General features: G+C 33.8%; 1 protein-coding gene across 16 annotated transcripts in view; it reads right to left on the bottom strand.

Annotated features, from left to right (window-relative positions):
- Pikfyve (phosphoinositide kinase, FYVE-type zinc finger containing) overlaps positions 1 to 22,896 on the bottom strand; it is an 84,168-nt gene that overhangs the window by 48,088 nt on the left and 13,184 nt on the right. For 10 of the 16 annotated variants that reach the window (XM_078017918.1, XM_078017917.1, XM_078017927.1 and 7 more), the window contains 7 exons: positions 21,453 to 21,660; positions 19,456 to 19,545; positions 11,009 to 11,147; positions 8,544 to 8,701; positions 7,278 to 7,389; positions 5,989 to 6,136; positions 5,284 to 5,451 (listed from right to left, as the gene is read on the bottom strand). In XM_078017918.1, coding sequence (XP_077874044.1) covers positions 5,284 to 5,451; positions 5,989 to 6,136; positions 7,278 to 7,389; positions 8,544 to 8,701; positions 11,009 to 11,147; positions 19,456 to 19,545; positions 21,453 to 21,660 — 1,023 coding nt within the window. Of the gene's footprint in view, positions 1 to 5,272; positions 5,452 to 5,988; positions 6,137 to 7,277; positions 7,390 to 8,543; positions 8,702 to 11,008; positions 11,148 to 19,455; positions 19,546 to 21,452; positions 21,661 to 22,896 lie in introns of those variants that run through there. The other 6 variants (XM_078017931.1, XM_078017932.1, XM_078017928.1 and 3 more) reach the window with 4 other exon arrangements.

Here is a 22,896-nt window from a genome sequence, read left to right as displayed (position 1 = left end):
GTAGTTCCCAGAGAAGCCATCTGAGAAAACAATGTAAGGTTTTTTAAAATTGCAGAATATAAATTATAAAATATGAAAGTGACATTGGCAAAAAAATAAAGATATAACATCAGATTTTTAATTAGTTTTGAATTAGACTTTGTTTTTCAAAAATTGTAACTCAACATTGCCATTTGCCAGGAGGTAACTCCTGAACAGGCACTGAACGCTTTTAAAAATATTAAAGTGAAACTTACTCTTTACTTCCCTTTGAACTTTCCTCTAGGAGGGTGACCAAGCATAGCTCAAGTGGGGTTCTGTATACTATGCAAAGCAAGCCACAACACAATTTAACTCCTTTAGGGTGAAAGTTCTCCACAAAATTTTTTCTAAGTTCATTTATAAACAAATGGGCTTTAAAAGGAACTATGTTTATGAGCCACTATGATCATCTTCCCAACCAGGAAGCAGAGAAAATATTTTATTTAGAAAATTCAAGTGCCCCATGCCAAATACAATAAAGACAATGTTATGCTTTATTTCTATATTTCCCTTGCAGAAATGAATAATGATAAATTCTGTTAGTTCAACTAATGTATTACAAGTCTTTTACAAGTTTTACTTTTCATTCTAAAGCTTAAATACAAAGGAGACTCCAGAAATTATGGATTTTCCCAAACATTTATTATGAAAAAATTTCAAGCAAACAGAAAATATTGTATACCATCCACCTACATTCAACAATTGCTAAGGACTTGCCATATCTTTCTCTTCACATATACATATGCTTTTTTCCTTGACCATTTAAAATTACACACATCACATTTTACCAGTACTTCAACATGCATCATTTTAAAATAAAGGCACACTTCTTTATAGCCACACCACCAATTACAGACTTAAGAAAACTGTCAATATCTGTTTTTCATTTTTCTGGTACTAAGGATCAAACCCAGAGCCTCATGCAAGTTAGGCTCTGCCACTGAGCTATATCCTCAGCCCCTGACAATACCTTAATATCATAGAACTGGTCCATATTGAAATTTATCTGTTCTCAAAATATCCTCAAACATATAACCAAAAAAGTTCATACATAATATTTGGCCCTATGCTTGCTCATTCTCTTTTAATCTAGAACAGATCTCCTACCTTTATTCTTTTCCATGATAAAGAACTTTTAAGCAAACCAGGCCAAATGTCTTTGTGCAATATCCCACATGTGGATCTGAGCAACTATTCCTTCATGGTATGTTTAATCTGCATCTCTCCCCCATGTTTTCCAGTATATGGGAAATTATATCTGGAGGCTCAAGGAAGCCATTATTTTCTCTTTCTTTCTAGGTCATACTTGCGATAACTTTCCAAGAATGGCTCAGAATTCTGCTTACACCACATAATAAAACACATTTCAATTGTACAATTCTCTAAGACCAATAGTGAAAAATTAACCAAATCAAATGTCATATTTTAAGTGCAGATATTTCAAAGTTTTTGGGTTTTTTTTGGTTGTTTTTTTGTAGATGGACACAATATATTTATTTTTATTTGTTTATTTTTATGTGGTGCTGGGGACTGAACCCAGGGTCTCACACATGCGAGGTAAGTGCTTTACCACTGAGCTACAACTCCAGGCCTCAACATATTTTATAAACCCAAATTTCCTCGGTCATAAAAGATAGAGGATAATTGGTAAAGAGCATTGCTTTTAATTCCAATGAAAAAAATCAACATAGTTAATCCCACTTGTATTTATTTAAGGGAATGAAAACAGGCAGAAGAACTCTAATCTTTCACATACTCTTTTTTTTTTTTTCCATACTGGGTCCTGAACCCAAGGCCTTGCACATGCTAGGTAAGTCTAAGATATACATATATCTACCACTGAGATATATATCTCTAACTCTTTTTATTTTGTTTTAATACAGAGTCTAAGTTGCCCAGGCTGGCCTCAAACTTGAGATTTTCCTGTGTCAGCCTTCCCAGTAGGTGAGATTATAAGTATGCACTACCATTACCAGCTCACTTTAGGAATCTTTACTTTCTGATAGGATCATTTTAACAACAAAGAACAAAATATTTTTATCACATTTCAACTTCATAAAGTAAATGGAAAAAGAATGATTCTTAGTATTTTAAAAAACAGTAAGAAAAGAAGGACACAGAGGCACACTTCTGCAATCCCATCATAGTGTAAACTTAAAATAAGTACTGAACAACTGTAAATACAAATTGACAAAGCCCTATAGTATAATTTAGGATCATCCCTTTCCTGCTGCTATCAAATTATTAATTTCCCTTTTAACATTTTGTCTGACGATTAAAATAAGCTATAAATTAGTATGCTATTATTAATTGTGGCACTGCTGAGCTCTTACATTCCCAAACACACCATGCTATTTGTGTGTTTCTCAAACAAAAATTCCATAGTACAATGGTGAATATGAAATTCTAGGGTGTAAAGAAGATAGTGGTTAAAGAATATAAAGTTTCAGTTAGCCAGGGGAATAATTTTTTGAGATCTATTACACAGAATGATGACTATAATAACTATAATATAATAACAGTGTATTGATCATTTCAAAATTGAGAATACAGTAAATTTCAAGAGTTCACACCACAAAAAATGATAAATAAATGAGTTGATTGATATGTTAATTAACTTGACTTACATTGTATACATGTTATTAACATCTCTCTGTACCCCATAAACATATACAATTATAATTTGTCAATTTACAATTTTTGAAAAGCTCCAAAACCCGTACTTTAAATAATAAATATGATCACCTCCTTCGACTCCCTCTTTAACAGATTTCTAGTGCAAAATTCATTGTTGTCTAAAATGTTTTTGAGAACCATCAAATGCCTAACATCATATAAAATCGTATATATGATATTCTCCTTATCTAACGACCTCATATTAACATAAGATATTTCATCTTATTTTAGTAAACCAATGCAGCTGCCCTTTACCACAATCCTTTTCTAAATATTACAGTACACCCAATTCACTAAATTTTCCTACAATTTTTCCAACTCCCAATACCACATCAAGAAACCATCTTAAAAAATGTAACTCATCTATCAATAGTCATCTAGATTCTGTATTACCTTACACAATTCTTACAAAATAATCATCTCTGGCTCCATGACATCAGACCCAAATTCTTTCAACAATCTTGCATGTGGTCTGCCTAAACCTGGCAACAGACTCACTGAAAATAGCAGGACATTTTCTATCTCTTCTCTCTCTTGGGCTTTGCTTTCCCTTTAACCATGTGTTCTTTCCTGACAAGATAAATCTTGACAGAAAAAAAGAAAAGTTTCTTTCAATATTATACTGACTTCCCTAAATAACCTAATTTTTCTTTCTTGCTATGGCAATATCTTTTCTCAGATATCCTTGGCCTTTTCTCCAACCTTTAGTGACATCTCAATCTTTAGTGCCATCTAGACTCCTGCTATCCTGTCATTTTCCTTAAGAGTGCTGGTCCTTCTTTTAGATTCACTATCATAAGAACATTGCTACTCACAACTTTTTTAAAGGTTTGAGATCAAAGAAGTTTCAGAGGAGTATGATGGCTTTTTCAACTTCAGGTGCTTCCCTTTTTATTCTCCCTGAAAAATGTGAGGTTGTGCTGTAAAAAAAAGGCATTATTGGAACCTCCTGATCCATTCCCCTCTCAACACTCTGAAGTTAGGTTTCCTAAAATACACGTGACTGTGCTCAGTAGTGTGCCCCTTGCCATTATGAATTCTATGATGATAGATCACTTTCTTCAAGATTTTCAAAACTTTCTTAACTTTCCAAGAGGTAAAAGCATCAGCAAGTCACAAATGTATTTTATATTCTGCTTTCAGTGAAATGAAACTGCCAATACATATGTCCACAACAGATGTCCTCTATCATGGTATATTCTGCCTCTGATCCACATCTGTAAATTAATACTCAAAAGCATCATAATATCCTCCAGGTGACAGTTAATTCTCACAAAAGTGTCATGTCTGCTTCACTGTCCTTTCATACACACCCAAATTTTCTCCATCATTCATCTAATTTCTGTTTTGAGGGTTTCCATAAAGATGTATACCTTACTTATGCTCCTTGCTAGTCAAATCTTCTCCTATCCCACACTCTCTAAATTTCTTATTTTTGAATAAAATACATCTTATTATTTTAACTCTTAAAGACATTCTACCACATCTTGATAATAACTTACATTGACAATTAAGAGAAATTTGGTTTAGAAATGTAAATTTCTTTCAAATTATTTTAATATAGATATTTAAGTTCAAAATCTTCCCATTTGTTACATTTTTTTTTTAAGCTCAAAACAGAGAGGAACAAAGAATTAGAAAAGCAGTCCAGATCTAAGTTCAGAGACAATCTGACCTGAGAAAACTAAATGTTTAAAATTCAAACTTCAGGTAAAATCATAGAATAAAATACTTTATAATAATGACTTTTCAGTTATTATGACATAATAAACTCCCATAATTATTCATTTAATCATTCATTTTTTTTTCATTTATGTACTTTTACATAATGCCATGTTAGGGCTATAATTTAAATTGGTTTTGATTATATCCAATAATGTAAATCTCACCATCCATTTTTTTTAAAGGCATTTTATTTTTTATGTACTGCTATCTTAGATTTTAAAAATGATTTATCTAATTTTTCCTTTTACATCAAATGCAATTTGGATATGGCCATTATTATTATTATTAAATAAGTAGACTAATATCAACATAACTAAAAATAACAAATTAATTCACTTTTTATTAGAGAAGAATTTTTTAGTAAATATACTATAGGTATAATAGGCCTTTTAAACTCCAGTAGAAAGATGTTTTAAATGTGTTGTGAATAATTTCCCCCAATTTAATTCAATCATCTGAATAGGTTTAAATAAATATGTTATTATAAAATAGCATAGGTGAATAGGCTTTAAAATGTTAAACAAAGAAAGAGAAAAGAGTAGAGCAGAACATCCATGTTATAAATGCAAAGAAATGCCACCTTGGAAGTTGCACATTATGGGAAGAGCAGTCAGATGTAGGTCCTTTTAAAAGACTACAAGCTTTAAACTGGGCATGGTGATACTGAGGGAGAAAACAAGAAACAAAAAGAACCAACCAAAATGGTGTAGGGAGGAGGTGTGGGGAAAATGAGAAAAGGTGAAACAAAACCCACATCAAATCCCCTCAGCCATACTGGAACAGAGGAAGTCAGAAGGACAAGCTGGCATGAGAGCCCAGCTCTCCAGCCTATTTGGATTCCAGATGGTGACTACCTCCTACCTTTTTGGTCAGCAGGGTGAGGGGGCACATGTGGGTACTTGGAGGGCTTCTTGATATGGAAGTTCACGTTGTCCAGCTCCACGTTCAGGCTGATAGACGCAGCTGAGTCACTGTCCACTGTGGACTGGAAACTGCTGACTGAGGTGCGCTTGCTAGGACTGGCAGAATCTTTTAGTGTTGGGGAGGGGAAAGAAATATAGGGAGAGGAGGGGAGTAAAAATGGGTTTTATCAGGGTATTGGAGGAAAGGAGAAAAATGTTTTTTAATATACAAGCCCAATGTGCAATACCAAAATGGATACAGTATTTTCATGTACTTCTGTGTAGACTTAATAAAATTTGAACAAAATTAAATATAAAATCAATTTTTAAAATGAATAAGTATATTGGAGGTTCTGCAGAAAGAAAGTCTGATATCATAGGGAAGAGGTGAGAAAGTTATCTGCTATGATATTATTTGCTCAGAGTTATTTTTAAGCTGCTGCAAACTATAGACTACGATAAAATCTGAAAACATCAGTTGCCTAACAAGTTAGTATCTCAAGAAAATACTGTATCTAAGACAGGATTGCTACTAGATGTTTACATCCGGTTGAAGCCATAAATTTTAAAGCAGATTTTTTTTCAACGAAATAAATAAGGCACTCATTTTATCATACACACATAATGATCCATAAAAACTAAAATGTTAGAAAGTAAAACTCACTAGCCAAATTATCGTCACCTTCTTCAGCTATCTGTTCTGTGTCGCTGTCATCAAACTTTATGTCTTTAAACCAGGATGGCTCAGAGTGTCCTTCCACAGAGTTCACGGAGTCACTGTCCGGAGAAGGTGTCTCAGAAAATTCTGTACTCTGAAAGTATCAAGACAGGATCCAAGCAACTGACCCTCAATGTCAACAATGTTGGGGGTATCACACAACAAATAAATTGTACCCAATATTTTTATAAACATAACTGAGTAAATTTATTTAGAAAAATAAACAAATTAACAAGAACTAAGCTATAAAATATTATCATACAGGCAATTCCATTGTTAAAACTCTAATTATAATTAACTAGAAGTCTTAGGTTAGCATGTTACAAACACAATATTTCTTTGATATAGATTTTACAGGGTTTTATGTCATCCTTTAGTTATCAGAAAAGACTACACAGCATCTAGTCTAACCCTAAACAAACTCTGGGTCACATCCTGAAAAAATAACTGTCATACTTTAACAAATATACACCAGTCTTCAGGGTCACTTCTAACTACTGAGTTTCTCATTTTAGGTGCTAGGGATGTGCCTCAATGGTAGAACACTTGCCTGGCAGGGGTCAGGACATGCGTTTAATCACTAATACCTCAAAAAAAAATTTTTTAAAGTTATTTAGTAAACATATACACACACACAACATATATATTTAGTGTGTGTATGTACTTTATATATATAAATATACATATATGGTTATATAAATATTTTTTAAATTTTCTATCTTTAAGTAATTTTCATTTCCCTTGAGTTAGAAAAAGATATTATTTTATCATCAGTGCACAGTTTAATAGTACTAAAGAGTCAAAATCTGTCTCTATTTACTTTCCATTTTTCAATCATTTTGTTATACATGCAACTTTTAGTTATAAAAAACATAAATAGTAAAACTGAAAGCTATTAAATGACAAATAAACTATAAGTTAACTATAAAACTAAGCTAAGTTTAAGCAAAACCACGCCAAATAAAGTATTTAATCCTAATAGCAGGTTTTCATCATTACTACCTTACTTTAAAAAAAAAAAAAGATATTTAAAAAGGAAAAAACAGCATTGGGACTAGTGGTATAGCTCAATACAAAAAAAAAAAAAAAAAGTTGTAACTTTCCTCAAACAGCAAGGAAAATCTATTAGAAAAAAGTTTTTTTGGTTAATTCAATTACTTTTTATTCTCACTGATGAAGAAAGTCTTCAAAACAAGCTTGTTACATTCTCATTAGGAGTAAAAAATGAAGATTACCTGCAGTGGTCTGTAGAGTGCATACTCATCCCTGAAAAGCTGGTCATGATGACTAACACAATCCAGCCAACGTCCATCAACCATTGCTTGTCCAATTGCTATAGCTTGTGCCCTGAATTAAGAGCAAGAAACATGAAATATTTTAAAAGTCAGTCAGAATAATTTTATAGTATAAGACATAATCTTTTTTTTTTTTTCCAGTTCAGTTCGAATTTCAAATTATCCTTGGACAGATAAGGAATAAAACAAGAGACTGGGGAGACTGGATACAAATTAAAAAATTCCTCTAGATACCATAGTAAAGGATGAGAACCTATGGTAAGGCAGTCCTAAAAACCTTATTTTAATTACAGGAAATACTCAATGCATGCACACACCCCTCTCCTTAATGGAAGAGTAAAAACATGCTAAAAACAGCATGCCTCCTACAAAGAACTTACAGTCTTGATGAAAAAACAGTAAATATTACAGATATAGATATAAAATGTATGTATGTGTATATCTGTGTATGAAAGAAACATACTCAACACATTTTATTATGGGGCATTTCAGTTTATAAAGCACTTAATCAACATTTATTTCTTTCCCAAAGTTTATTCACAGGACCAAAATATTTCTCCCATGTTGGAACTAAAGGGCTCAAGTCATAAAAAGATTGAATAATTTTACTAAAGGCACAAAACTAAAGAGATATAGCAAAAATTGGAATCCAGTTCTTCTCTGTTTAAAGTTATTTCTCTCTTTACTTATTTAAACATTTGTTTCTTCTCATAAGAGGAGAAGCAGCTCATCTGAGCAAGTTGTAAAACCTACGGGAATGTGTTTGTTAGTTTGAAAGGTTTTAGGCCCTTTCTGTTATTCTTTTGATTTGTGATCCTCCAGACATGGCTTATAAATCCAATTCTCAACACAGGTTATAATGTCTAGATTGGAGAATAGTAACAGAAGAATCTTTTAACCTTAGAATCTAGCTACGTTGTCCAATCTTGCTTTACTAAAGAGTTCTAAGTTTGAGGAATTACCACATGCTTCTACTTTTAATAAGATAAACTTTGACCGCCCCCCCATATTTGGCTCCTTCCAACTATTCTCTACTGGTGAAAACCAGATGGAAGGAAGGTTGACTAATTAATTCCCTCAAACCATCAAATACATTAAAAAAAGGGAATCTACAAAGAAACGTTATCCCTATATCTTCAAATATGTGTCCTCATTTAAAATAAATTAACAAATAATATCAAAACCTCTTTCTTAGGATCACAATACCTGGTAGCAATATGTCCATTTCGGATTAGCCAGTTAACCAATTCCTTTCCTACAATGCAATTGGGATGGGTTCTCAGCCAGTACCGGTGATCCTGAAACTCCATTCCACTACTGTGATGGCAGATTTTTTTCCACAGGTCCTTTAACTGAACACTGTCCTGCAATACATTGAGAGCAAGTGTTACTCATAAGAATGCTATTTACCTGTACAGATGCTTTCCTATGATTTTCACATTCATAAAAGGAACTTTGATTTGCATTTCTTTAGAGCAACTAATTTTTTTAAAGATTCTTTTTTTTATTGATTGTTCAAAACATTACAAAGCTCATGATATATCATCTTTCATACATTTGACTCAATTGGGTTATGAACTCCCATTTTTACCCCAAATACAAATTGCAGAATCACATCGGTTACACACTCACATTTTTACATAATGGCATATTAGTGACTGTTGTATTCTGCTACCTTTCCTATCCCCTACTATCCCCCCTCCCCTCCCCTCCCATCTTCCCTCTCTACCCCCTCTGCTGTTGTTCAATTCTCTCCCTTGTTTCCCTCCTCCTTTCCCCCCACAACCTCTTATATGTAATTTTGTGTAACATTGAGGGTCTCCTACCATTTCCATATGCTTTCCCTTCTCTCTCCCTTTCTCTCCCCCCACTCGTCTTTGTTTAATGTTAATCTTTTCCTCATGCTCTTCCTCCCTGTTCTGTTCTTAGTTGCTCTCTTTATATCAAAGAAGACATTTGGCATTTGTTTTTTAAGGATTGGCCAGCTTCGCTTAGCATAATCTGCTCTAATGCCATCCATTTCCCTGCAAATTCTATGATTTTGTCATTTTTTAGTGCTGCATAATACTCCATTGTGTAGAGATGCCACATTTTTTAATCCATTCATCTATTGAAGGGCAACTAGGTTGGTTTCACAGTCTAGCTACTGTGAATTGTGCCGCTATGATCATTGATGTGGCAGTATCCCTATAGTACGCTCTTTTAAGATCCTCAGGGAATAGTCTGAGAAGGGCGATAGCTGGGTCAAATGGTGGATCCATTCCCAGCTTTCCCAGGAATCTCCATACTGCTTTCCAAATTGGCCTCACCAATTTAGAGCAACTAATTTATATGATTTAATATAAATGACGCATACATGAAGAACAACTTGAACTCAGTTCATCTAATTCCAAGCATGACTTTTCTCTTAAAAATCAATGATCCCAAGTACTATATTTTTGGATCAATGGCACATATTATCCATCTCCTAGTTAAGTACAAAATATATTCTTCTTTTTTGGAAACTGGATAACGGTAGAAGATGTGACAACAGGCAAATCACAATAATCTAAGGTAACTGTTCCTGGTAGCCTTTATTCCACCATATTCATTCCACCCTTTTCAGCACCACCCAACTGCTAGATAAATCTTAAAAAAAAAAAAACTTTATCCATTGCTCAGCAACTACAGGTTCAAATCTAAACTTGAGTGACCAAATTCATTGCCTTTCACTGGGTAGTCCCAAATAACTGCACTCTCAATGCCCACACTCTCCAACTTAAATTTTCTCCCAATTAATAAATCCTACTTTATTCCATGGAAATGCCATGCTTATTCTTATCTCTATACCTTTCCTTACATCTATATATAAGATTCACTTTCTTTACTACTTATCCAAATCCATTTCGTCCTTCAAAACATAAAGCTCAATACCTTTTCTGACACCCTAATTAATGATCAATTTTTTAAATTTTATATCATTTGTGATGCTCTTTTTAGTATTAAGACATATATGTATTTATTTTACCATTAAAAACCTTTCTATTGATTTAATTTCTACCTCCTGAATTAAAAGTTGAGGATAGAAGCCATATCTTTCATTTCTTTGATTCACTCTGTGGATTGAACACATGATTTTATATATAAGCAAATGGAAGAAACTAAATATTATCTCACATAAACTGAATAAACTGTCTCAAAGGCTTCTCCATGTGTATAAGAAACTTGTTTCAGGGGGCTGGGGATGTGGCTCAAGCGGTAACGCGCTCAGCTGGCATGCGCAGGGCACTGGGTTCAATCCTCAGCACCACATAAAAATAGAAAATGTTGTGTCCACCGAAAACTGAAAAATAAATATTAAAAAAAAAATTCTCTCTATAAAAAAAAAGTTAAAAAAAAATAATGCTTCAAATTTTAAACAGCAAGCTGGAACCTAAGAGTTAAGCTCTCTTATATTATGTAGGAAACTGAATTCTGATCTTGCCAGAAGAAAGGGGTAAAAAAAAATTAATGCAATAAGTAGAGAAAGAATACTGACCAGTTTCTCAGGTGATCTGAGTAAAAAGTTAAGCTAATCATTTCTGTTTAACTGATATGCTATTTCATTTATGTTTCTTTAAAAAAAAAAAATCAATGAAATAGACATCCTTATGATCAAAACTAGCAATGGGTCAAAGACAGTGTACTAGTACCAGAAGAATTTTGCGTTCATCCTCAGTGGTCTCTGTCCTAACATATGTTCGGTTAGCCTGGGGACTGACAGATGTCTCATATGAAGGTACCATAGGAGAACCAGATCGATCCAATGACAGGTTAGTAATGCTGGCTGATCTGGAAACAAACAAACAAACAAAAAGTAAAATAGCAGTTGTAAATTCATCTATAAATAGAATACAGTAAACTTGCCAATGTGAAGGGCAATTTCATTTTTTTATTGATTCTTTTTAGTTATGTATACAAGACAGTAGAATTTATATTGATATAATTATACAAGCATGAAATATATCTTGTTCTAATTAGGATCCCATTCTTATGGATGTATATTATGTGAGATTCACTGTGGTATGGTCATATATGTATACAATAAAGTTATGTCAGATTCATTCCACTTTCTTTTTCCTATCCTTCATTCCCCTTTGTCTAATCCAATGAAATTCTATTCTTCCCCTACTCTCTCCCTGTTGTGGCTTATCGTCCACATATCAAAGAACTTTGGTTTTGGGGAATGGGTTATTTCAATTAGCATGATAGTGACCAGATGACTTTATGACATTTACTGGCAAATGTCATAAAGTCATTCTTTATGGCTGAGTAATATTCCATTATGTACATGTATCATATTTTCTTTATCCATTCATCTGTTGAAGAGCACATAGGTCGGCTCCATAACTTAACTATTGTGAACTGTGCTTCTATAAACATTAATGTAGCTGCGTCACTATAGTATGCTGATTTTAAGTCCTTTGGGTTTAAACCAAGGAGTGGAATAACTGGGTCAAATGATGGTTCCATTTCTGAGGAATCTTCAAACTGCTTTCCAGAGTGTGCGAACCAATTTGCAGTCCCACCATCAATGTGTGAGTATATCCTTTTCCCACACCCTTGTCAACATTCATTGTTACTTGAATTCTTGATAACTGCCATTCTTCCTGGAGTTTACTGTATTCTCAGTGTAGTTTTAATGTGCTAGAAATGTTAAACATTTTTTTCATATATTTGTTGACCATTCATATTTCTTCTTCTGTGAAATGTCTATTCAGTTTTTTGCCCATTTATTAACTGGGTTATTTGATTTTTTGGTATTAAGTTTTTTTGAATTCTTTGTATATCCTGGAAATTAACACCCTGAGGTGCAGGTACAAAGATTTTCTCCCATTCTATATGCTCCCTCTTCATGCTCTTGATTGTTTCCTTTGCTGTGAAGAAGCTTTTTAGTTTGATGCCATCTCATTTATGGGTGTAAGGACAATCCAGCTGTGACATCTATTAGCCCATTGATTGACAGAGCTGATTCAGCTGATTTGGCTGCCTAGGTGGGTGCCCCCTTACTCGCTCACCACTTCTTGTATGTCCTCCCCACTGTGTGCTCAATTGAAGAGGATGACCTTCTCCAATAGTGGAGGACTGTTTTTTAGTCAAGGGTATATTAGTAGCTGCATTGCCCTTCTAGAACCTCCAAACTAGCTCTCAAAGGCACTTTTAAAAGTAGTTATGATGATTATGTACAATTTCATTATTGGGAAAAACTAGGTGAAGAATACTCAGAAATTGTACTATCTGTGCAATTTCTATGTGAGTCTAAAATCATTTAGAAGTAAGTTTAAAAGAAAGTAGAAAGTAATTATGGAAATATTACAGAAAAATAATTATATAGTTATATATCAGTAATATTTCAAAGGAAGTAGATATAAACACTTGTTAAAAATATTAAAAATTAGGGGGTCTTATAGAGAAATATAAAAAATGATAACTAAATATAGAAATAATATTACAAATCAGGAAGAAAAAACTATAGTTCGGAAGTCAAATCCATCCTGTTTTTGTACAGCTCAAGGAACACCAATTCTGAACCCCAACTAAGTGAAATGTTATGTTCAAAAAAAGAATTCCTCTTTTCTTATTAGCAGACCTACATTTAAAATATTGTCCTCAGTTATTATTAAATTTTCATTTCATCAGTTAAAAAAACTAGTGAATATTTGTTTCTTCTGATGACAAAAGTACTTATACATACCCTTAAATGATTTATAAGTGTATTATCAACAGCATCAAGCAAGCTATTTTTTTTTTTTTAAAGCAGAATTTTATTTTGTACCAAGGACTGGACTCAGAACACTTTACCACAAATCACATCTCCAGCCCATTTGTTTTTTTTTGTTGTTGTTGTTGTTGTTGTTGTTTTTAAAGAGAGAGTGAGAGAGGAGGGGGGGAGAGAGAGAGAGAGAAAGAGAGAGAGAGAGAGAGAGAAAGAGAGAGAGAGAGAAAGAGAGAGAGAGAGAATTTTTTTAATATTTATTTTCTAGTTCTCGGCGGACACAACATCTTTATTGGTATGTGGTGCTGAGGATTGAACCCGGGCGGCACGCATGTCAGGCAAGTGTGCTAAGGCTTGAGCCACATCCCCAGCCCCACAAGCAAGCTATTTTAAAAAAAAATTATGTAGCTAAAAATTTACTTTGCTTCTACCTAGGAAAAATGAAACCAAATTATAGCTTCCAAACAAAGGATAAAAGGCAGAAGCATCTCTGTGTTAGATACTATGTAACCCATTCATTAGGGCAACACACACATACCTTATTTAATCCTCACTGTATTCTGTCGAGTAGATATTTATAGTTCCATGTTATAGATAATGAAAGCCAGAATCAGAGCTTTAGTTAATTTTAGGGCAACTCAGCTAATAAGCATGAGGGCTGCCATTCAAAATTAGGTTTCAGCCGGGTACAGTGGCACACTCCTGTAATCCCAGCAGCTCAGGAGGCTGAGACAGGAGGATCGTGAGTTCAAAGCCAGCCTCAGAAAAACGTGAGGTGCTAAACAACTCAGTGTAGACCCTGTCTCCAAATAAAATACAAAAAATAGGGCTGGGAATGTGACTTAGTGGTTCAGTGCCCCTGAGTACAATTCCTGGAACCCCTCCCCACCAAAAAAAGAAACTAGGTCTCAAATGAAAACCATCTTCTTTCCAATATAAAGATTTAAAAATATTTTTAAATAATTTAAGAAATTATTCAGAGATTTAGCAGAAAGTCACTATTAATGATTAATATATCAAATAACCTTTAAGCAATATTTTTAAAAATAATCAGCTATTCATTTCTTGGCATATTCTTTTAGTTCAAAGATTGCCACTGTCTTACTCAATTAAAATCTCTTTTCCAGTTGGAGCATTAATTCATGCATTCTGCTTTGTCTAATGTTCTAACCATCCTGCATGTATGCTATTACAGTGGCAGTAAGAAAAAAGAAAATTGGTTAATTTTGTTGTCAAAAGCGCTAATGAACACTGCTGTATCTTGATAATGTGTTCCGTGAACATTTGAATTGTTATCGTTTTAGTAAAATATAATAAAAATAATTTCAACTTTAAAAAAAAAAGCGCTAATGAATATGCTAGTGGCAAGAATGCTGATGAAAATTATAAGCATAAGGGCTGCCATTCATTGAATAAATTACATCTCTCCTAAAGACCTTCATCAATCTTAGAATTACTTCAAAACACATGAAGATATATTGTAAACACAGCTATCTCTTTGAGTACATGCCCACAGGAATACTACAATTTATCTTATTTTTTAAAAACTTTCCACATCCCTCTGCTGTATATCCTTCCTTCTCTTTATAGCAAAACTCCCATTTCCAATTATTCCTCCATCCTATTTTAAACCCCAACCAACCCACTGAAATTACCTAGTATGTTTTAACTCATCTTACTTAACATTTCAGCATTTTAATTCCATGAAAACCTTTCTTCACTTGTCTAGTAAGGCAACACACCTGGCCTGGTTGGCCTCTCCATCTCCTTCTTTATTGGGTCCTCTTCACTTCCCCAATCTCAGTCCTTGGTCCTATCTCCTCTTTTCACACTCACTCTGCTGACAATCCCCATCCAGGTTTATAACCTTAAATACCATTCACATAATAATGACACCCAAGTTTATATTTCCAGCCTGTACCTCTTCCCTAAATTCTGGACTCATATATCCAACTGTCTATTTGACATCTTCCTTGGATCTCTAGAAGGTGTCTAATTTAGCTTGACACCTGTTAGTCAGAACTGCACATGCCTATAATTCCAGCAACTCCAGAGGCTAAGGCAGAAAGATCACAAGTCCAAGGTCAGCCTCAGGAATTTAGTGAGACCATGTCTCAAAATAAAAAGGGCTAGGAATGTAGCTCAGTGGTAAAGCACCCCTGGGTTCAATCCCCAGTACCAAAATAAATAAATAAAATCAAACTGTTACTCCCTGTCTTCCTCCATCTCAATTAATGGCGATTGCAATTGCTCAAGTCAAAAACCTGAGTCATCTTTGAATTCTCTTCCTGTTGTGGCCTACATTCAATTGACTAGCAAATGTCATTATGTCTATACTCAAAATGTATACAAAGATCATGATTAGGAACATTGATAAAAACAGAATACATACAACACATCAGATGACAGAAATTTCTTACCATTATAATTTCCAGAATTTATACATGATTATGTAAGGGACATTAATTTTTTGTTCTAAGGGAACACACTTAAATATTAATAAGTAAAAAATAAGACTTCCTGTTTCTGGCCTGACATGTAAGAATCTTAGAAATTTTTACTCTGTCCCAACAACCAAAAAGCTAAAAAAACTTAAAAGTCAGCAATTCTTCATAGATCTGTCAGACAAGTGAGATCACAGGACAAACTGCTACTCCTATCATAAGAATGAGACAGGTGCGTACAGAGAATAACAATTTACTGGAGCAGAAACTCACAAGTAGAAACCTCCCTGAAAAACAACTCATTTTAGGTAGAAAAACCTGAACTATAATTGACAAATTACAGATAGCTCAGTGTGAATAAACCTGAAAACTCTAGGTGGGCCAAGTATTGGGGAGTGGGGCATGTATTTGTGAGTTTCATTTTCAGGAGTGCTACCAGGTCCTTGTGGTAAATGTCAAAGAAAAAGGCCCTCCAGCTCCCCACCAGCAGGGAGGAAAAAAATACAATTTTGAATATGCCAGATCTTTTTAATAAGGCCTTCCCCGAGAAGAAACTATTTTATTAGAGCCTAACCTAGTAAAATAGCAGAGCTAAACACTCCCCCCTCCCCAGGGAAAGAGAAATACCCAATACCAGCCCCCTCTAAACCAACCATGTGGGGGAAGAGAAATACACAACTCTAGCCTCTTCCAACCATCCTGTCCCACCTAAGAAGGGCAAAGGAGGGGGGACAAGGACAGAGGGATAGGAAGTACTTAAAAAGTTTATAGTCCCATGGCACAGGCTCACCAAAAAACCGAGACTTAACCAAAGGAGTCTGAAGATACTTCCCCTCATCCATGCCTTATCATTACATGACTAAAGAAAGGCCTATTTACTGAAGATTCTTTCACCTACTATATCATGTCTAGTTACCAACCCAGAAGGCATACTAAAAGGCAAAAAAAAAAGTTTGGAGATATAGAACAAATATGAGAAAAAATTGGGTATGGCACAAATGTTGGAATTATCAGTGAAAGAATGTTTAACAAAACTTGTATGAGATCTAAATGAGGAAAACTACAACACATGAATAAAATAAAGAATAAATAGATATTTCATGAATAGGAAAACTCAATATTGTCAAGATGTCAGTTTCTCCAAACTTGATCTGATTCATTGCAATACCAATCAAAAACCAGCAAGTCACTTTGTAGACATCAAAAAAGTAACTCTAAAGAATATAAGAGGTGGGGCTGGGGATGTAGCTCAAGCGGTAGCGCGCTCGCCTGGCATGCGTGCGGCCCAGGTTCGATCCTCAGCACCACATACAAACAAAGATGTTGTGTCCACCGAAAACTAAAAGATTAAATTCAAAATTCTTTCTCCCCTCCCTCCCTCCCTCCCTCTCTCTCTCTATATATATACATATATTTAAAAAAAAAAAAAAGAATATAAGAGGCAACAAAACACTCCAAATAGTCAACACACTATAAAAGGAGAAAAAGTCGGGGAACTGATACAACCTGACTTTAAGATTTACTATAAAGTCACAATAATCAAGGCAATGGTATTGGTAAAAGAATAGTCAAATACGTCAACAAAACATAAAAGAGCCTAGGAATAGACTCACATAAATTGTCAACTGACTTTTGACAAAGGAATAAAAGTAATACAAAGGAGCAATTAATCTTTCCAAATAAGTTTCCAATCTGAAAACTCAACTGTCCATCCACATATTAAAAAAAAATAAATCTAGAAAAGAACTGATACCCTTCACAAATTAACTCAAAATGGATCATAGACATAATTGTAAAAGGCAAAACTCCTAGAAAATAACATAACAGAAAATCTAGATGATCCTGGATATGGTAATGAGTTTAAAAATATGACACTCAAGTCACAGTGCATGAAAGAAATAATTGATCATCTGGACTTCATTAAATTCTTCTGCTCTGCAAAAGACAATGTCAAGAAAATGAAAAGACAAGCCATACACTGGGAGAGAATATTTGCAAAAGACACATCTGATAAAGGACTATTATCTAAAACACAACAATATGCTAGGTGTGGTAGTACATGCCTCTAATTCCACCAACACAGGAGGCTGAGGCAGGAGAATCACACGTTAGTGAGACTGTCTCAAAATAAAGAATGGAAAAACAGTGGGCATGGGGGCTGATGATATAACTCATCAGGAAGGCACCTCAGGAGTCAATGTTCAATGTGAGTAATGCCAAAAAAAAAATTTTTTTTCAATTAACAATGAGAATTAAAAAACAATAAAGTTTTTTGCTGTATTTAAAAAAAATAAAACAAATTTTTTTAAAACTCAACGATGAGAAAATAAACAAACTGATTACAGATGGGCAAAAGATTTTGACATCTCACCAAAGATGATATACAAACCACAAGAAGGCAGATAAAAAAGATGTTCAACATCGTATGTCATTAAGAAATGGCAAATTAAAACAATAATGAGATACCAATATACATCTATAACATTGGCCCAAATCCAAAACACTGGAAACACCAATGCTGATATCATGTGGAGCAAGAGAAACTCTCATTTCATTCCTGGTAGGAATGAAAAATGATATAGACACTTTGAAGAACAGTTCGAAAATATCTTACAAAAATTAATCATGTTCTTACCAAATGATCAAGCAATCATGCTCCTTGGTATTTATCTGAATAAAGTGAAAATTACTTGTACACAGGTATTTATAGTAATCTTACTCTTTCAATTGCTAAAACTTGGAAGCAATCAAGGTGCCCTTCAGTAGGTAAACAGATACTGTACAACTGGACAATGGAACATTATTCTGCACTAAAAATATCAAGTCATAAAAGATATAGTGAAAACTTTAATGCCCATTACCAAGTGAAAGAAGCCAATCTTAAAAATCTACATACATTCAGTGTATATAATTCTGGTAAAAAGGAAAACTATGGAGACAATTAAAAAAATCAATGATTATTATGGGTCAGAAGGAGGGATGAACAGACAAAACACAGCAGATTTTTAAGGCAGTGAAACTACTACTCTGTATACTACAATGGTAGATACATGTCATTTTGCATTTGTCCAAATCCATACAACCTACAATACCAGTAGACCCTAACGGAAACTACAGACTTTGAATGACAATGTGTCAGTGTAGGTTCTATAATAAATATACTATAATAAATATACCACCATAGTCCCAGATATTCACAGTAGTGAAGGGTTGAGCATATGGAGAACAATGGAAAAGGGCCTCTGTACTTTCTCCTCAATTTTGTTATCAGCCTAAAACTACCATGTAAAATAAATCTGATGAACTAAAGAAATAAAAGAAAACAATGTGTGAAACATACTCTCAAATGGTTCAGGAAAAAAAATGTATGTGCATGTGTAAAATGACAGAATAGGCAAAAACATAAATAAGTAAATCTTAATGAATATATGGATACTTATTTTCTTATACTTGCAAATCTTCTGCAAGTTTGAAAGTTTTTTAAAACAATTAAAAATTCAAGGAAAAAACATTCTCCCCATCTTATTCAGAGTAAAAGTCCTGACAATTAACTGTAAAACTGATCTACTTCAGACTCACAGGATTGTTTCTTATTAGTTGCTGGGAACTTGTCATTCTTGTTTTCTTGGTACACTCTTATACAAAAGGTCCACAAGGTTTCATTCTCTCACATCATTCTCTCACATCCCTCTGGTCTTTTTACTAAACTAGAAGACAGAGGATAGTGTAGGTCCCAATATCTTAAGCCATTGATGAATACTGGAAAGAGCTACTCAAAGAAAGAAAGCAAGAGCTGACCAACAAAAAGAAAATGATAGTTTAATTCAGCTTTTAGAACTGGGATTATAACAAGCAATCACCTTTTTTAATGCTTGATGTTATTACCATGACAGGAAATAAAAAACAGACACAGAATACAGTGTTTCCATTTAGCATTTACCTATTTCGAGCGGGGGATTTCCCAGCATCCTCCTGAACAGATACAAGTCTTGTTGACAGAGCAGTGTTGGAGGAGTCTGGATGAATCAAACTATAAAGAAAATAGGAAAATATTGAGATCGCTTGGAACAGTAAAAGACAAACCCAATTCCAATGAGATGCTTTAACATTTAAAAGCAAATTAAATCTTTTCCCCTGAAATTGGGGGATTATGGGTCACTTTTGTGCTTGCTTGGATTAAGGTGAAAACTGTGTGATTATCATATCAAATGTCAAAAGAATGATAAAGTTTTTTAAGTATACCAAACATTAAGAACACCAATAGCCAAACACGGTGGTGCATGCCGGTAATCCCAGCAACTCAGGAGGCTGAGACAGGAGGACTGTGAGTTCAAAGCCAGCCTCAGCAATAGCGAGAAGCTAAGCAATTTAGTACAACCCTGCTTCTAAATGAAATATAAAAATAGGGCTGGGGATGTGGTTCAGTGGCCATGTGCCCCTGAGTTCAATCCCAAGTACACCCCCCAAAAAATAACAATAAAATAATGAAATTGGTTGGATCAGTGACTTACATGATAACTTCCCAAATCACATATATATAAGATGGAAATGATTTGGGAAATATGAGTTCTAAAACTTTACTCTCTGTCCCCACAGCCCACTGGAATAGCAAAATAAGAAGCAAACCTAGGTCTAAGAGCAGATTCCACCTCTTACTAGCTGTGTGACCAAATTCATTATTTAATCTTTCTGAACTTCAGCATCTGCATCTGTCAAAAGGAAAAAATAGTGCCTACCAAAGAGGTATAATGAATAAAAGAGAATGAATATTAAATAATTAGCACAAAGTCTAAAACTATTATTCTACCTTTGACATCTATAAACACCTCTCAGGAAGCTATTATACCTGGTTTGTTTTATAAAATTTGTTTTATTAAATTGTACCTGCCAATTAGGGGCTCATATAGCCAGATCATACACAATTAAAAGATATTACTAATTAAAATAAGCAAGAATTGAAGACTTTCTATACTTTGTACTATATTATTAAATATAGAATCAATTTTTTAAATTTATAATAGGTATGTAAGATATAAAGAATCATGATACTACAAACATCAAAAGATTCATCAATTTAAGGAAAAAAGAACACTATCACTGATTCCAAAGTACCTATGTTCCCACCATGATTTATTTTGTATATTTCTGAAGTTTACATAAATGAAAGGTTTGTGGATGTATGATTATATGAAACATCTTTTCCATTTTATATTATGTCCCTAAGATTCATATATGTTCAACTATAGTGGTAATTGGTTCATTTTTTTATTTGTTAAAATATAATGTACAGTAAAATTCCTCACTTCCTTAAGATGTAACTGAGAAAATATCTCATCAGAAAAATGTTGGTTAAAACTCCAAGCTCTTTGATATGGTCAGATTTGGTATTATGCTTAAGAAAATTATGTTGCTAGAGAAAGCAATCAGAAACTGATGAACCTAGGACACTAACTCAAACAATTCTAAGTAACTTCCAAGTAACTTCCCCTACTACCAGTCCATTTAGACCTGCAGAAACAGGAAATGTACCTTTGGAAGGAAAAAAATCTAATTTCATTTAGAAATATGAATACAAATCTCATTAGTATTATCCCTATAAAGACTTCATTAGGAATTATTAATCTCAGTGACTTCTGTTGCCTATTCATCAAATATCATGAAGTTTATATATATGCCATGTGCTATTCTTGGTGCCAACAGTAAAACAGTGAGTGAACAATAAAGATATAGTCTCTCGTCTTACTGAGATTATACTCTAATTGGTCAATAACCTCACTACCCATAAACATCTATGATCCTGCTGGAGGTGAACCAAAGAGAAAGGAGAAAATGGTGAATTTAAAACAATTCAAAGAATAAAAGTCAACCAAAAACACTTATAAGTCAAGAAACTTAGTATTTCTCAAGTTTAAATAAAATTTATTCAAGTGCCAGTACCTTTGCCAGGCCAAATCATCCTCTAAGAATATGTTACGGCTGGCTTTTCTACTCCCAACAGGTGTTCGGGGTTCACTGGGATCAAGTACAGACACAGAGCAAGCAGAATCTGAAAGAGCATTCAAATCTTCCCCAATGGAATTACTGTCTGTGGAATGAGCATAACTTAAGGCTATTTTTCTACAATAAGTGCAAGCTCGGAGGTCTCCTGGGAGGAAAAAAAAAAAGAGAGAGAGAGAGAGAGAAAAAAAAAAGAAAATGAGTAAAAAATAGCAATACTATATTATTTAAAATATTTTAAATCCTTGGGTTAACAGATAATCTAATAATAGGGAAAGGTCTTCAAATCTTAAAAGACTACCCCCCAAAAAAAATTTTTTTAAATATTTATTTTTTAGGTGCAGATGGATACAACACAATGCCTTTATTTTTTTATGTGGTGCTAAGGATCAAACCTGGGTCCTGCCCCTGCGAGCCGAGCCCTCTACCACTGAGCCACAATCCCAGCCTCCCAAATTTTTTAAAGAAGTAAAATACTTCAGCTGGCTCTGTTAAATATTTTAAGAATCATCACTATAATAAATTTATCCAGGGGCTGGGGTTGTGGCTCAGTGGCAGAGAACCTACCTCGCACATGTGAGGCACTGGGTTCAATCCTCAGCACCACATAAAAAAATAAATAAATAAACAAAATGAAGATATTATGTTCATCTATAACAAAAAATACTTAAAAAATAAAAAAAGAAAAAAAGAAATTTATCCAAGTGTCCAAATTACTTCAAATATTTATAACAAAGTAAGAAAATCTGACCCAATAATACTGGAAAACTGTTTATATCTTTTCAAAATTGTAAAACTGAAATAAGGGATCTATCAAAGGTAGGAATTTCAAGCAGAAAAAAATTCAATATAGTAAATAAACCAATGTAAATGTAAACAACACAATTTCCCTAGGCAACAAGTGAGGAAATTAAAGTTTCTATTATGAAGCCCTGAAGAGTGGCCTCTAGAAGGGTACACAATTTTGAAATAAACTAAGAAAATGGCCTAAACACAATATGATGTATTGAGATAAACTTTGCTGAAATTCTTATAACGAAAAGTTAAAATAGAAATGAAATGTACTTGGGAGAACAAACAAGATTACTTAATACTTCTAAATTTTTTTTTTTTTTTTAGGATGTAGTCCTGCCCAAAAATAAGTGTTAATTTCTACCTTCTTTTTCTAAAACATTGTTTTGTGTGATTCTGTAACAATCTGGTGTATTAAAAATGGAGGTGAAATAGTCATATGCCACATAATGTTTGGGTTAACAAGATCACATAATACAATAATTGTCACATAATGGAGCCGAAAAACTCCATTTTGTTCCCCCCACCTGCAGTGCTGCGGATCAAACCCAGGGCCTCACACTTCTGAGGCAAGAATACTACCACTTATCTG

This window comes from Ictidomys tridecemlineatus, chromosome 7, assembly GCF_052094955.1.
Source record: "Ictidomys tridecemlineatus isolate mIctTri1 chromosome 7, mIctTri1.hap1, whole genome shotgun sequence".
Taxonomy (NCBI): domain Eukaryota; kingdom Metazoa; phylum Chordata; class Mammalia; order Rodentia; family Sciuridae; genus Ictidomys; species Ictidomys tridecemlineatus.
The sequence above is the reverse complement of the archived record's forward strand: the minus strand, read 5'-3'. Positions and strand labels throughout refer to the sequence as shown.